The sequence below is a fragment of the Oreochromis niloticus genome, linkage group LG1 (assembly GCF_001858045.2).
Source record: "Oreochromis niloticus isolate F11D_XX linkage group LG1, O_niloticus_UMD_NMBU, whole genome shotgun sequence".
NCBI lineage: Eukaryota > Metazoa > Chordata > Actinopteri > Cichliformes > Cichlidae > Oreochromis > Oreochromis niloticus.
Window position 1 is genome coordinate 27,018,917 of NC_031965.2, and position 14,762 is coordinate 27,033,678.

The 14,762-nt window shown below is 38.4% G+C and overlaps 2 protein-coding genes across 2 annotated transcripts; one reads left to right on the forward strand and one right to left on the reverse strand.

Moving 5' to 3' along the window:
* The first annotated feature begins 498 nt into the window (after window positions 1-498).
* Window positions 499-6,629, forward strand: LOC100695459 (regulator of G-protein signaling 9-binding protein-like). The gene has a single exon (XM_005466576.4). The coding sequence runs from the start codon at window positions 690-692 to the stop codon at window positions 1,170-1,172; it is 483 nt and encodes a 160-aa protein (XP_005466633.3). The 5' UTR covers window positions 499-689; the 3' UTR covers window positions 1,173-6,629.
* Window positions 6,212-10,655, reverse strand: nudt19 (nudix (nucleoside diphosphate linked moiety X)-type motif 19). The gene is given in 4 exon segments (XM_003437557.5): window positions 6,212-7,244; window positions 7,352-7,559; window positions 9,535-10,218; window positions 10,221-10,655. Coding segments are annotated over 4 exon segments (1,179 nt in total). The 5' UTR covers window positions 10,290-10,655; the 3' UTR covers window positions 6,212-7,026.
* Window positions 10,656-14,762: the final 4,107 nt, after the last annotated feature.

Here is a 14,762-nt window from a genome sequence, read left to right on the forward strand (position 1 = left end):
GCTGGACATGCTGGTAGGGAACAGGTGAAGCAGCTCATGGCAGTCAAAAGTGACCCTGAGAGGAGCGCAGACACACAACCTGACCACGACCGGCACACTTTAGCGCGGGAGGTTTTCTTGAAGCTTTTATTTTGGTATTTCCGTTGACCCGTACAATAAATTTGCATATTAGCTAAATATTTAGTTTCCCGTAACATTTAGATTTAACATTTAACATTTAGATTTAACATTTAGATTGATATATAATATTTAGATTTAACATTTAACATTTAGATTTAACATTTAACATTTAGATTTATATATAATATTTAGATTTAACATTTAACATTTAGATTTATATATAATATTTAGATTTAACATTTAGATTTATATATAATATTTAGATTTAACATTTAACATTTAGATTTATATATAACATTTAGATTTAACATTTACATTTAGATATAATATTTAGATTTAGCATTTAGATTTAACATTTAACATTTAGATTTAACATTTAGCATTTAGATTTAACATTTAGCATTTAGATTTAACATTTAAAATATCACTAAATGTTGTAAAAAATGACTCGAAAAAACATGTTTTTGTAAGATTTAGAGCTAAATGTGGAAAAATGTTGCCGTTAATTTCGGCATGTTTCAGTTTACAAACGGCGCCCCATACGCCTGTGGGTGCTGTTCTCTAGTTGCATGGAGCTTCTTGAGGTGGACATGAAAAGGTCCTTAGAGATAGCACAGGATTTCCCCCTCAAGGTGCCCACAAGACACCTCATCCAGACAGGGATGACCGGCAGCACCACTACGGTGGCGGCCCGGGCCATGAGCGTGCAGAATATGAAGTACGAGGCGGACAGCAATATCGACACGGCAGACCTCAGAGACCTGCAGGCCGAGATCACCCAGGTGAGCCAGATGATGGAAGAGATGGAGATGAAGGTGCAGGTGGCGCCGTGGGCCGTTGAGGCGAAGCAGGAGGCAGGCGCTGAGCTCAAGTCCAACATGAGTGTAGGGAATTCCTCCGTGGGTGTCATCTCGATCTGCGAAGAGGAGCCCAAAGAAGAAGGTGGCGGAGGGAGCAGGGAGGCTGGTTTTGCGTCAATCTGCGCTGTGATTGGATTCTTTGTCATCGTTATAGTCGCCTTGGTTCTAGGCTATTTGGTTGTCAATATGTGAACTTTCTAACCAAAAGCCCACCCTGATGGACATCCTGTGAAGCTGCCCAGGGAGCAGTAAGACTCTGCAGGCCCATAAGAAAGAGAAAGAGCGTCTTTTTGGGCTTGAAAAATAATGTGGACACGGAAAAGTTATTAAGCTTTCCTGGATTTGTGAATGTATTTGGCGGAGGTGAGAAATTGCACTAGATAAGCTAAAATGTACTAGAAGAATATAGCCAAAGTGTGAAAATAATGGGAGTGAGGCACAAAAAGTATTTTTGGGGGGAGGGCCAATGGGCCATTTATTTTTGGAAGAGGGTGGGGAAAAAGGTCATAAAATTACGTGACAGAGTCTAGCCATCAGGATGATATAAACAACACGTAATCCAAGTGGATTAGTGGAAAAGCTCAAGCAGAAATGTAGCCTACGGTTAACTATTCTCATGATGTTCTGTGGATTGATGCTTTGCATTCAGAAAAGTTAGATCTGCTCAAACAAACAGGAAAAACATCTAAAGAACGGTTGTCTTATTGAAACTATAGTGGAAGCCAGCACAGTTAATCTCTGCTCCTCAAACCACACTGGTTGGATGTTATCAAATCTGCACTCTTCTACACTCCTGTCAGCACCGTTTAAATGCGTCATAATAATCTGTATAGCCAGATTGTAATAGGCCTGCATCTTACTTTACTGCATCAAATCACAATGTGCTTGATGAGAGCCTTGGGACCGAAGAGATGTTCACAGTCTTTTAATAACGCACCCATTCACTGTAAGCCTGCTCATGTTCCTTTTCAGGGTTCTCTTGCACAGTGTTGAATGTACATTGCAACATGAATAGAAGGTTTGTATATACTGCTGTTTCAGATAATGTACATACGATCAAGTATATTTATTATAATAAAACTTCGAAACACACTTGAAAATATGCTTGTAGTTTGATAGGTGTTTTACAAACAATGACCAGGCATGCTTGTAAGGTCCCTTTGTGTGAAGGTTTGGTAAGTTGTGTACCTGGTAACTCATAACCAGGCCTAGTTTGTAATCACTGCAAAGCTAAGCTAGAGATCTATACATCTAACACACATAGAGATATTTTAAGAGGGGAATTATCTTAGACTTAACCACCTTAGGTTTAAAATAGTACTTAATTTAAATGGAAAGGAGACTATGCTTTAACTCCCTAATAGTTTTACATCTAAGAGCCTTTAAGGGTATTCCTGGATTGGCATCCAGTTGAACTGGAAGCAGTCAGAGTCAAAGTTTCCATGCAAGTGGTTGTTAGTTAAGGGTAGATGCACACTAAGACAGTCTTCTTTAGCCCAACATAAATATGAATTCAAGTTAGTTATTAATTTGCAGAACAGAAACAAGTGCTGCTCCAGAAATATTTTCAAGTCACATACATTGGTACATTAGGCTACAAACAACAACCTTAACATATAGAGAGATAATGCATCTAATGCTTATCAAACCATCCTAAAATTCATAAAATAATATTATGCAAGGATTGAAAGCATCTTCCACTTTTAAACTCCACAGAAGGTTTGACAAAAAATGTAAAAAGTCGAAAAGACAAAAGTACACTTAAAAACAAAGATAGCAAATTTGTTGGTATAAGCATGCATGTAGATATTTTCAGAAAGGTACATGTGGGTAAAATTTTAAATGATGAAAAATGTTGGTCTAAAAATAACAATGGTCATTGAAACTTTGTCATAATTTGGGTTGAAAATCACAGTAACTTGTAGTTTGATACTTCCAGGCTAAAATATGGAAGATGGTATCACACGACTCCATTTCTTACATAGCCATAATGTCTGTGTAAGTGAAATAGAAAACCAGATTTATGCACAAACACATTGCATTTTTGTGTCAGAGTGTGTGTGTGTTATCATTATTATTCATTTAAAAAACAAGCCAATTCATGTAAGTAGGTGTCTAATTTTCTTTCCCCAACAGACCACCGTGTTCATCCTGTGAGTTTCCTCATCTTCATTGCAAGTTGGTTAACTTATGTTCACTAAACTCTCATTCATTTGATGAGCGAAACAACAAACAGTCATGAAAGTAACGACTCTGGTCATCAGTCAAATCAGCAGTGGGTCCATTTAGATTGACAAAAGAGCCAATTTAACTAAAAATAATAATTCAAGATAAATATTTACACAGTTTGATGCAAATTTTAATGAAAAGTCTGTTTAAATGCTGGCACATGAAAAGCTGCACATCACACGAGCCCTGATAGGACCCTAATGATCAGCTTCTTCACTATTAAGGATATGTAAAACCTTGTAAAGGTATTCAAGTTTCAGATTCAGATTCATTTCCTGTTTCCAGGAAATGAATCTCTCTCTCTTCTCCACCTCTCAATACAGAAATCCTGTGGAGAAACATTAAAAGAAAATAGTATAACAAAGTAAACAAAGTAGATAAAATGCAAGATAATTCATCTTCTAGCAAAAAAGCTGAAAGCATTCTTTGGCAAGACTTTGATGTGTGAAAATCAGTGGCATGCTCTACTCACATCTGATTCACAGTAGGCTTTCTGACATCTTGTTTATCGTTGCTGTCATTTCACAGAGGCACTATGCTCTTCTAACAGTGAGTCATGGACCTTGAATCTCTCGAAACTCATGACAGACTTACATTGTCATCCGGAAATCTAAAAATATAAAAGCGATTAATTAAACATGAGGATGAGAGGGAGGAGATTTAAGTAGAGAATGAGATGAAGCATCCTCAAACGCTGCCCTTTAAAATTAGTTCCACTCTCTTCCAGAGGAAGAGGAGTATTTATGCAACATGCAACTCAGAGACTGTTTCACTTTTAAATTGCTTTTTAAAAATTTCGGTTATGCAAGATGTTCCTGAAAATAGCCACAGCATCAAATATTTAGAGTGCTCCATCACTCACCTTTACAGGTGAGTAAATCAGGTTTCTCAACATCTGTTTGGAGGTATTTTATTTTAACTTATGCACAACAAAACCATGTATTTGCTTCATTCGCTCGCTTGGATACAAGCACACTAAGCAGACTGGTTCACAAAGAGGTGAGCTACACACTTGGCAGACACAGACCACTGCATCATCACTTCATCTGGACTTAGATGGTGGGTTTCCAAGGTTGTGAGTTGCCATAGAAACCCTTAACATACTCTGCAAACAGCACAGAAGGTTGAGCAGCGTTATTTCAACTCACCCGCTTTCTGCCACCACCATCCTACACACACGGCACTCTGAAGCAGAAAGAGATGAGGTGTGAGGACAGGGGAGGGCAAAAGGGGACAGAAGTTCTGCATCTTTTATCAAGCTGACAGGTAAAATATGTCAGAAAGATAAAAAACAGACTGAGGGCTGCTGACTCGCTACAGTGTGTCTCTTCATTTTTTTTCTGGGAGAAATGTTTCAGTCAGATCAGAGTGACATTAAAGTACTTTTTCTGATGAACACAGGCGACATTATGACAGCATATTTAGATCTATCTCTTGTGCTGGTTCAGACTCTTCCCACGTGTTCTGGTCGTCTAAGCAGTCCAGCAGACAGTGGTCTGTCACATTTAAAGTGCACTTTGTGTTTTTGAGAGTTGATACCAAAAACAGTTACGGAAAAAAAAATCCTGTCTTAAAATACTGTACTGGAGAGATGTGAGAGACGAGGCTATGGGTACGCTGAGCCATATCGTGCCATCGGCCCCTCTGGCCAACACCAGTAGGCGGTAGGGTAAAGTGTCTTGCCCAAGGACACAACGACCAGGACAGAGAGAGCAGGGGGATCGAACCGGCAACCTTTTCGGGAGCCATAGATATTTTTTTCAACTTACTACAGAAGAAAGAACATTATGAATAAAGTGGTAATATACTTTATTTACATTTTAAATTTTGAGGTTGAATTAGTGAAGGTGCACTTCTGAATTGCACCTTTTCTAAAATGGTGACTGGTGCATAATGTACTGGAACTCTGGGGGTGAGTTCAACCAATGGCCTCTTTTATCTCAAATTAATTTTGTATCTGTACAAAGCTTGCTGTTATGACAGTTAAGTGAAAGCTGAAAGCTAAAAAGAATTTTTTTTAAATCTTTGGATGCTCATGTTCCACAAAAACCAAAATTTGTCATGTCTTGGATTTCATTTCGGACATGACAAATCATATCCAGACTTTTACTTCAAATCCTGGTTAATAGGAACTGTTTTCTCAGATGGTTTAACAAACTACCTCACACCACCCTCATGGAGCCTGTGTCTGGCTGTTTGATAAGAAACATGCATGATTAGCCCTTTTGAAGTCTATTTGAAAGAACAGAAGAAACACTTCCAGAGCTCTGGTAGTGTTTCTCCTGTTTCTTTCTCATATAAAGAAGCAGATACCAATCCTGCTGCTGGATTGATGCTCTTCCACACTTTTGACGTTGATAGTTGTGAGATACAGGGAATTCTTTTAGACAGTATAAACAGGTATGCCATCCTGGAGGAGCTGGACTACCTGTGCAACCTGAATGTACTTTAGGTACTGTTTCATACTACCAGTATTGACAAGGACACTACTGAAAAATCACAGCAAAGGAGAGGAAGCACTCATCTGTGGCCACCACCTTTTTTTGTTATTGCCCCTCCAATGCATGTGTTATCACTTTGATTTGCACCAAAATTAATGAAATTGATTTAAAGCAGTCTATGTCTCTATGTTCCCTACAATATGCCTGAAAGTTAACTGACATTGTGTTATACTGTGATGATTGAACTGAATTGAGAGCCTCAAATTTAATAGGACAAACCATTTGGCTCATTACTTATGCCCATCACAAATAATCATAAGATATAGCACAAAAAGGCGGGTTAAAACAGCGTTATTGAAAAGTTAATATGAATAATGATTAAATATGCTCAATAATAAATTCATTTATATTGGCAAACATCCTGCATGGCCCTGCATGGCATTTACACAAAGTATTTCTCACAAGGCTTCAATTTGTCCTGAAGGACACCGTTCTGGAAAACTTCCACTTATGCACTCATCTAGACAAGGACAACCATGAACACACACAAGAAGACACTCATGTTTGTCAGCAGCTTTTATGTTTAAATTAATCAGGTTTAACACATTTCATTAACAGCATTGCTGTTTTCAATCTATATTTCCAGTAATAAGCACAACTGATCAAACACAGCCTTCAGCTTTCATTACAACAACTGCGACGAAGTTTGAGGACACTCTGGTCCTCTGTATAGTCATGAAGAACATGTCTTGGGATCACAATAACCATATATAAATTTTTATTGGAACAAAAACCTGACCTCTTAATGCATCTGTGTCTGTGCAGGCAGGTCTGTACAAATAAAAATCACAACTTGCTAAAATGGTAGCTGATTTAGTTTGTTATAAGTGCAGCAGTTTAAAAAAATCATAAAAATGCATGTTTTCACAATGAAAATAATTATGCTGCTAATAACCATAACTCTGATCTAATCTTTAAACTGCATATACAATTTTTGAAGTTGCTTTTGGTCCTGATGTAAAAAGCAACTACACACTGTAAAAACAGACACGATCACTGCCATGATTTAAATGAGCTTCCTGGCAGGTCCTGCAAAGTTTGGCTTGAGCTGAAGACTGAATGTCCTTTTCTTCTGTCCATGTTTGTCTTCTTCTTCTCTTCCAGCTTCATGTACTAGGAATTTCTACCCAAAACAAACCCATCTGAACAACATTAACTCTCAAAGCGCTGCAAAATTTCTAATTTAAATTAACATAATAAAATATACAGTGATGGAAGCGACATGACTGAGACCGATATAAAAATATGACTGTAAATTTGTCTGGTTTTGTGACTTTTTATTTCATAGGCACAGGAGGACAAGGATCACAGGGTTGTCAAAGCTGACTTTTTGAGTCATGTGACACTGCTGAATGTGCAACAGGTAGGACGTGGTTGTATTTTGGAGTGATGGTGATCTGTACCCTTAAAGTGTATCGATCTGATATGACAATACGGTGGAGCGGCGAAGCATCCTGATGATCCTTTGATGGAGGGACTGTGTTTTTCGCAGCTTCAGAGTCTCTTGGGCTGTCCACTGGATAAAGTTTATCACCTGGATGAGTAAGCAGTCCAAGAGAAAAAAGCAGAGAGAGAGAAAAAAAAGATTAAACTACCATAGATAGGTGTAAATCAGTGACTCTATAATGATAAAATCTGCACCTGGCAGCAGCGATATAAGGTGTTCATCATTTGATACAACAACGGGCATCCACTGCTCACAGCCCGCTGTTGCACGCTGGCTGGCGAAGTTATGGAGATCATTTAGTAGAGGGAAGCGGCACAGGCGGCTGAGTTCATAGAACTGTGGAGGCGCAATCCACAACTTCTGTGCCTGGTAGCTCTGCAAGATCTCTGAGGGTGTGGACCACTGAAACACACAGATGGGGTTAGTGTTTTAGAACTGCAGCACTGTGATCTTACCTTTGATTTGGTACATAATATCGATCAGCTGGTGCAAAGACACCCGAAAGAGCTAGTGTCATTTACCCACTTAAACTAGTGTGTAGCCACATTTTCTGTGTAATTTCAGCTGCGAAATCTCATTTTTGAATTACTCACGCTGACTTATCCGTGTGTAATCAGTGGCACCTGGAAGATTTAATGATTGGTAGAGGAATTGTATGAAGACATTCAGTGTCAGGTGATATCAGTTCTTATCTTGGGAGGTCAGAGAAGATGCTAGCCTCACAGTGTGATTTTCTGAGATCACACTTTTTTTATGAGGAACATTGTTTAAGAGGCAAGTTGACTGCACTGGGAAAATTTGAAAAGGAACAAGTATCGAGCCGCTTCTTAGGTCTATGACATTTTCCAACTGTGCTTCTTTAAAAAAAAAAAAAAAACAACAAAAAAAACCAAACTCTGTGTCGTAAAACAGAAATCATGATTGTCAAGAAACTGATTCACAAGGCGGTAAGCATCACTATCCAGAATTTGGAGGCGTTTCCGTCAGTGAGGGACAGGAAGTCACTGAACAAACTGCTTTCCACCACGGACAATCTCACCCACTCCACTCCGGACTACTGAGGCAGCAGAGCTCCTTCAGACTGATTCAAACACACTGCCATAAAGAATGATTGTGGAAATCAATCCTATATTTCTCTATAAAACTGTACAATAAGGTTTTGTTCTGTCACAGGTGAACATACCTGTCAGGAATAAGATCTAAAACACACATTTTGTATTATACCCTTTTATGTTTACTTTTATAGTGTACATATTTTTGTAAATGCAATTTACACTATTCTCTTGCACTCGCTTCAGTTTTACTCTCTTTGTAATCTATGTAAATTTTTGTGCACTTACTGTGCACCTGTGGCACTTATACATTAATTTGCTGTTGTAAAACAATCATTTCCTTTCTGCGATCAATAAAGTATTTAGTAGTGATTACTGAAAGATCTTAATTTTGCTCTCCGAATTCATTTCTTGTTTCATTTGGGCATTCTTTGCTTTACTTTGTGCTCTGGCATGGCATGGGCTGTGGACAAAAAGATCCGCAGGTCTGTCTAAGAAGAATAAATGAACATCTTTTGGGGGGTTTTTTTGGTTTTTTTTATTTGCTTCTCTCACTTCTCTATCATGGCAGCATAGGAACAAGCTGTAAGCAAAAGGTCGATAGAGGCTGTGATCTACCACACCAGGCAAGACCCTCGGTGTAAGTTGTGCAAAGATGCTCCTGAGATGACCACATAACAGTAGCGTGCAAGATGCTAGCAGGCAGGGGATACATGGAACCCTATAACCAAGTGCCTGGCATAGTATACAGGGACATCTGTGCCGAGTATGGCTATATTATATCTTTGCTATATAATATGGCCATACCAAGAAATAGAAAAATCAGAAAGGAGCCACCCCTCACTGGCTGTAGCTCAGGAGTGAGTTGCTCTACCAGATCCCAGGAACAACATCTGCGATCTCGGTCTAGAAGAGCGTAGTTCTATGAAGAGCAAAGATACCGCAGAGGACCCTCAAGCTCCCAGAACTTTGGTAAAGGTCCTGAAATTTAAGGATACAAGGCCACCTGCAAGGCAAGTGTGGGATTTTCATATTCTGATTAAAATTCTAATTCCTAACAGTCCCAGCTCCTTTGTTGCTGTTGTTGGTTGTGTATCCATATGAGATTATTGCAGTGCTTTTTAATATTTGGTGAGACCATTTGTAGGGCAGTGCAATGACCCGTGTTTTACCACCTATGGTTCTTTCGGTTTTAGTTGGGATACTGTTGGATTATATTACTGACCCCTTTTTTAATGAATTGGTAAGCAGGTTTTGATGGTCACATGTGCGTTTCATGTGTCTATAAATAACATCAATTAATATGGCTGGATATATGTAATTACCTGAAAACGCTCAATTTCCTTATCATCTTGTAGCGTATGCGGGATCTCCTGCAAGCAGCAGATGAAGAAAGCTGTGTCAAACCTCGTCGTCCCATATCGGCTTGCTGGAGTCAGCCAGTTGCCCCACTCATGTAAAGCCCAGATGTTAGGCAACACCTGCAGCTCTCTGCACATCCTGATGAAGTTGGAGGGGTTCTGGTTAACCAGAGCCCTCCACTTGGTGAGCTCACTGCTGCACAGATCATTCACCCGTAGTGCTCAATGTAACCAAAGTCCTTTATGTTTTTTAACATTTTTTTCTCCTCTATTTTAGGGAGCAACCAGAAGTACGCCAGATTCCTCAAATGTTTCCCTCAACGCGCAGATCCGGAGGGCGACTTCTCCCGGGATGGGAGAGCCTAGTTTCAGTCGGTCAGTAGCAAAGATCGGAGGTCTGGTCTCCAGATGCTGTTTGACACTTCTTAACCCGAAAGTGGGGGAGTTAGTGAAAGATCTGAAAATGTCCAGCCACTCACTGGAAAAATCTGACGCGTCCACCACGCCCCCAGGAAACACATAAGCATTGGGCATGAATCCGCCTTTACCGCTTCTTTTAAGCAGCAAAACGTCGTAATCAAAGAGGGACCTGTGGGCAGATGTGACTGTCCAGAGCTGCTTTCCCCTGTCAGCGGTGCTCTCGGGGTGAAACCACGCCCGCGTCCTGCAGCTAAAATCAGAGTGGCCGCCTCTTTCCAGTGCTTCAGTGTCGTGTTCATCCTAAAACAGCAGCGGTTTCATTCAGTCTAAAAAGTTTCAGTCACTGACCTCTGTACTTTCACCGTCAGCTGGCTGGTAGCTTTGTTTTGGTGGAAGTCACATGATTCGGGGAGCTGGGGACAGAAGCCGTTATGGCCATCTACAGGCTGGAAGATCAACAAATAACACGATCCTTAAATACAATTTATAACAGTTTTCAGCATCTATCTATCTATATCAGTTATAATGATGTGTCGTTGTTACTTTGCTGTAAAACTAGAAAAAAGTCTCTTGATTAAAGGAAACTAAATTGCAAAATGTAACATGATTTTAAATAGAAGCAAATATGTAATGTTACATGTAATGCCCTAAATCTTTTCCTCTCTATGTTAACTCATCATCCTTTATTGGGAAAGGAGCCAAAACTGGTATTCTCAGCGCCACATGGATTTCTCCCAGCCAAGTAGCAAAGATCAGGTTGTGCGACAGACAGTGACATTGTTGCATGACCAATCAGCAGTGGCCTGGAGTATTTCAAGCTTCAGTGTCCTTCTGGATAGCCCCGCCCCCCATTCCCACAAATGTGGTTGTATAAAGTATAAAGTATAAAGCTGGTGCAAGTGTTGCTATGTCCGTTTTAGACACATACACGATGCACCTAGACTATGTAGCATTAACTGCATTATTTCTGAAACAAACAAACAAAAAACAACAAAAAGAAAACACATGCAGTATCCAGTGACACGTTTTACCTACATTTTCAAGCTACAAATAGCGGAATATGCAAATCTCTAAAAATATAAATAATAATAAATAAATTTATATACAAAATATACAAATATATTACAAATACTGGTATTTATTTATAAAGATGTGGGCAATCACATGAAATAATTATACCATACTTAATTATGTTTTTTTTTTTCTGTAAAAACTGTATCAGGCTGAGGAACATAGGAGGCAGCCAACTTAACTCAACTCAAGCAGCTTGAACATTACAGGCCATTTTAATGTGATGCTTAGTTCAAAATTACACTGAGTCCCTGAAAAGGTTAAGACAGGAACTGTCTCTAGGTGTTCTTGTTCAGCACATGCAAACACTTTTTTTTTGCTTTAGCAATTTTTATTATCAATAAATTGCATATACTGGTACTTTTTTAGACTGTAATACAGTGGTTTTATTCCATTTTACTTCTTTAGTAATCATTAAGCTTTTATTGAATTGTGTAGCTTTAATGTTTTTTAAACCATATATATCTGTAAATATTTGTTTTCAACATAGCTCTACTCGTAAATCATATATTGGTAACTTACCTGATCTGGGTTTGCAACATAAAAATGAAAAAGCCAATAACACTTTAGAGTTAAAACTTTGATTTTCCAAGTATTCCAATAAAGGTTTATGAGAGTAAGGGACTGTTTCTGGAGTTTCAGTGAATGAAAGTGTCTGCCAGTCTGTCAAACTGAAAGGTCTCACTGCAGTAAATATTCTTACTTTCTCACAAATTGTTCTAAACTTTGTTGGTGAAAACTCACTCAGTCAGATCCTAAACCCCCTCCTCCTTGTATGTGTCTGAAACGTGGTCATAAGTTCTGGGTCTCAGGGTTACTGAGTTCATATGCCAGTGTGTTTTTGTGTTAGCAGATTATAACTGTGTCGGCGGCAAAGGTTCAAATTCTCCTAGAAGCGTTTTAAACATTTCCTTTGTATTTCGTAGGTACTCCAAAAGCTGCAAGAACTAGAGGACGCCAGTGTTTGAAGTTGTCCTATAGTTTCTCCCTCTTTGCATTTTAAATGGTTTATGTAAGTACTATATACTCTGAGTTGACTTCTAAGGTCTGATTTACCCTTGTGCTTGGAATCTTTGTAGAATTAGGACATAATCAGAATCAGAATACTTTATTAATCCCAAAGGAAATTAGGGTTACAGCCTATGTTGTTGGCAGACACTGTTGCTCCTGCTAGTGATATGTTAATTACCTTGTGGTTATGTCCCAGTGTTTTATATGCAGTGGCAGCTAATAGAAAGAAATAAAATCCTGGGACTCTTTTATGTGGTCATTTTTTTTGCAGATGCAAACATAGTTGTCTCTCTAGTTTTTCCCTCTTGGTTAATTCCCTCACTTCCATTCTGATAGTTTCAGCAATCTTCCTCCAGGAATTTGTTGAGTCCTTTTATTGAAGATATTTTTGCTTAGATATTAAACATTATTGAGATGGGGATGGTTTTTCTCTCTCTGATAAATTCAAAAGCTTTCACAAAAAGTAGCCCAAAATGCAAAACTCAGTTGTTCTCGGGATTCTTTAGATCATGGCATAGTGTGTTGCTTTTTGATATCTTTTAAATTACTAGTTTGTTAGACAGGTTCTATTTATGTGATTTCTTTTTTCAACAGGTTTGGCAGTGATATTGAACTGAGATTTCCCAAAAATGTGGTTAATCACATACAAGCGGAGCCAACTCAACTCAACTCAACTCAGCTCAACTCAACTTTGTTGAACATTATAGGCCTTTTTAATATCCTGCCAATTTCAAAGTTACAACAAGTACCAGGAACAATGAAGACAACACAATTTTTAATCAGTCATTAGAGGGTACATTCCTTTGTACTTGTTGCAGTAATCCTCCTCACCTTTGTTTTTTGACACATTGACGGTGTTAGAGTTAAACATCTCCTGGAGGACTGAATGTTCAGACCAGCATTGTTTCAGTGTGTTTCAATGTGCTGCATAAACCACAAAGAAGCACATACTGGCCTTCCCGGTAAGACCCAGTGAAGTGTGAACTTGTATAAATAATTGGTCCTGTGTTAACTTCTAAAGTTGTTGAGACACATAATGGATCCCAATCAGTATAAATATACACATTTGTAACTCACTCAAAACCAAACATAATTCTAACCAGATCTGAAGTTAGTTTGGTTTTTCACGTTATTATTATTTCAAACAAAATCTCAAAAATGACATAAAATCATTCCATCTCACTGATGGATCGACAGGCCAAAACACACAAAAGATACAACTAATAAAATACATGTGGACAGGGCTCAAATGAGAAACTTCAATGTTCTAAGAAGGACTAAAGATTAGAGACGTGGGAGTATATTTGATTGGTTTTTAGGTGTTTAATTGGAACTTTAGGATTATAATGCCTTAATCTACCTTATCATTATCACTGAGTAACAGATTAGGTGATCTCCATCAATGTAATTTACTATTTATGTGAGATGTTGATGACACCCATAAACACACCCAAAGCGTGAACAAAGTGAGGCTTATACGTAACAAGGTTGAAATGGCTCCCTGTAGTCCAATCAGGGAGTGCTGTTGGTGGAAGACACAAGTCCTCCAACTCTTCCTTGATTGAGGTTAGTGGATTTAATACTTGATAAAGCATTTTAATTAATGGCTTATATTTTTCTAGATCACATACAGAAAAAAAACAAACAAAAATGAAATTATTTAATATGGAGTCATCTTTGAATTTGGATCAATGCCTGCACAAATCAAACCACTCAAAATAAAAATTAAAAAAAGAGTGTTTGCAGACTTTAACAAGCTTCTGTACTTCGCTGAATGAAAGGAAGTACTGCTCCAACAAGAGATCTGTCAGTTTAAACATTGAAATTAAATATACAAGTCCTTCAAGAAGAAAATTCAACATGGATATGTTGGTAATTCTCAGTTAGCTGTATCTAAAATTTGTATCTAAAAGTCGTGTAGGACATGAGAATATGCTTTGAAAATAGAAAAACAAGCACAACAGAAAAATGAAAAATGAATGCGCAAAAATTGTAGTCAACATTTGTGAGAGAACTGAAAGATTTGGGCTAAAGGGATTTACATACAAAAAAGCCAAACAAAACCAGTACTAACACCTAAAGAAGAGAAAACAAGTTTGTAATGGGCTAAAGAAACACAGTCACAGAGTGCAGATGATCGGATAAAAGTGATGTTTAGTCATGAATCACGGATCTACATTTCCCAAGGCGACGACACAATTCCAGTAAAACTGAATGCCTGACGTAAACACGTGCATTTCCCCATTCATTTATGCAATGAGTCAGCATGTGGTAAAAGTTCAAGGGAGATGGCACCCACCACCACAACAACCTCCACAACAACCACCACAACAACTACAATCACATTTTATTTTTTTACAGGTACTAGTATTTTTTATTTGACTCTATGCGGCTATCTCTGTGCCGCTTTAAGACTCCCCCCCCCCATCCTGTGGAGCTAATAAAGGATTATTTGATCTTATCATATCTTATCTGAACCACAGTTATCATTATTGTTACAGTGTGCAAATCCTCTAAGACTCATAGTCCATCATCTCTTAAAACAGATGCGTATGAAACGAGATAAATAAACAGGTTAGAGTATCATAAAATCATTGTCTGCCCTTATCACTGGGCACAACAGTTCTGCAGTGCACTTTTGTTAAAGCATTTGTTTGAATTTGCACTTGCATTAACATCACAGATCATAC

Bases quoted from the DNA above. Each gene is read 5' to 3' on its own strand.
- LOC100695459 (XM_005466576.4), top strand. From the start codon at position 690: ATGGAGCTTCTTGAGGTGGACATGAAAAGGTCCTTAGAGATAGCACAG.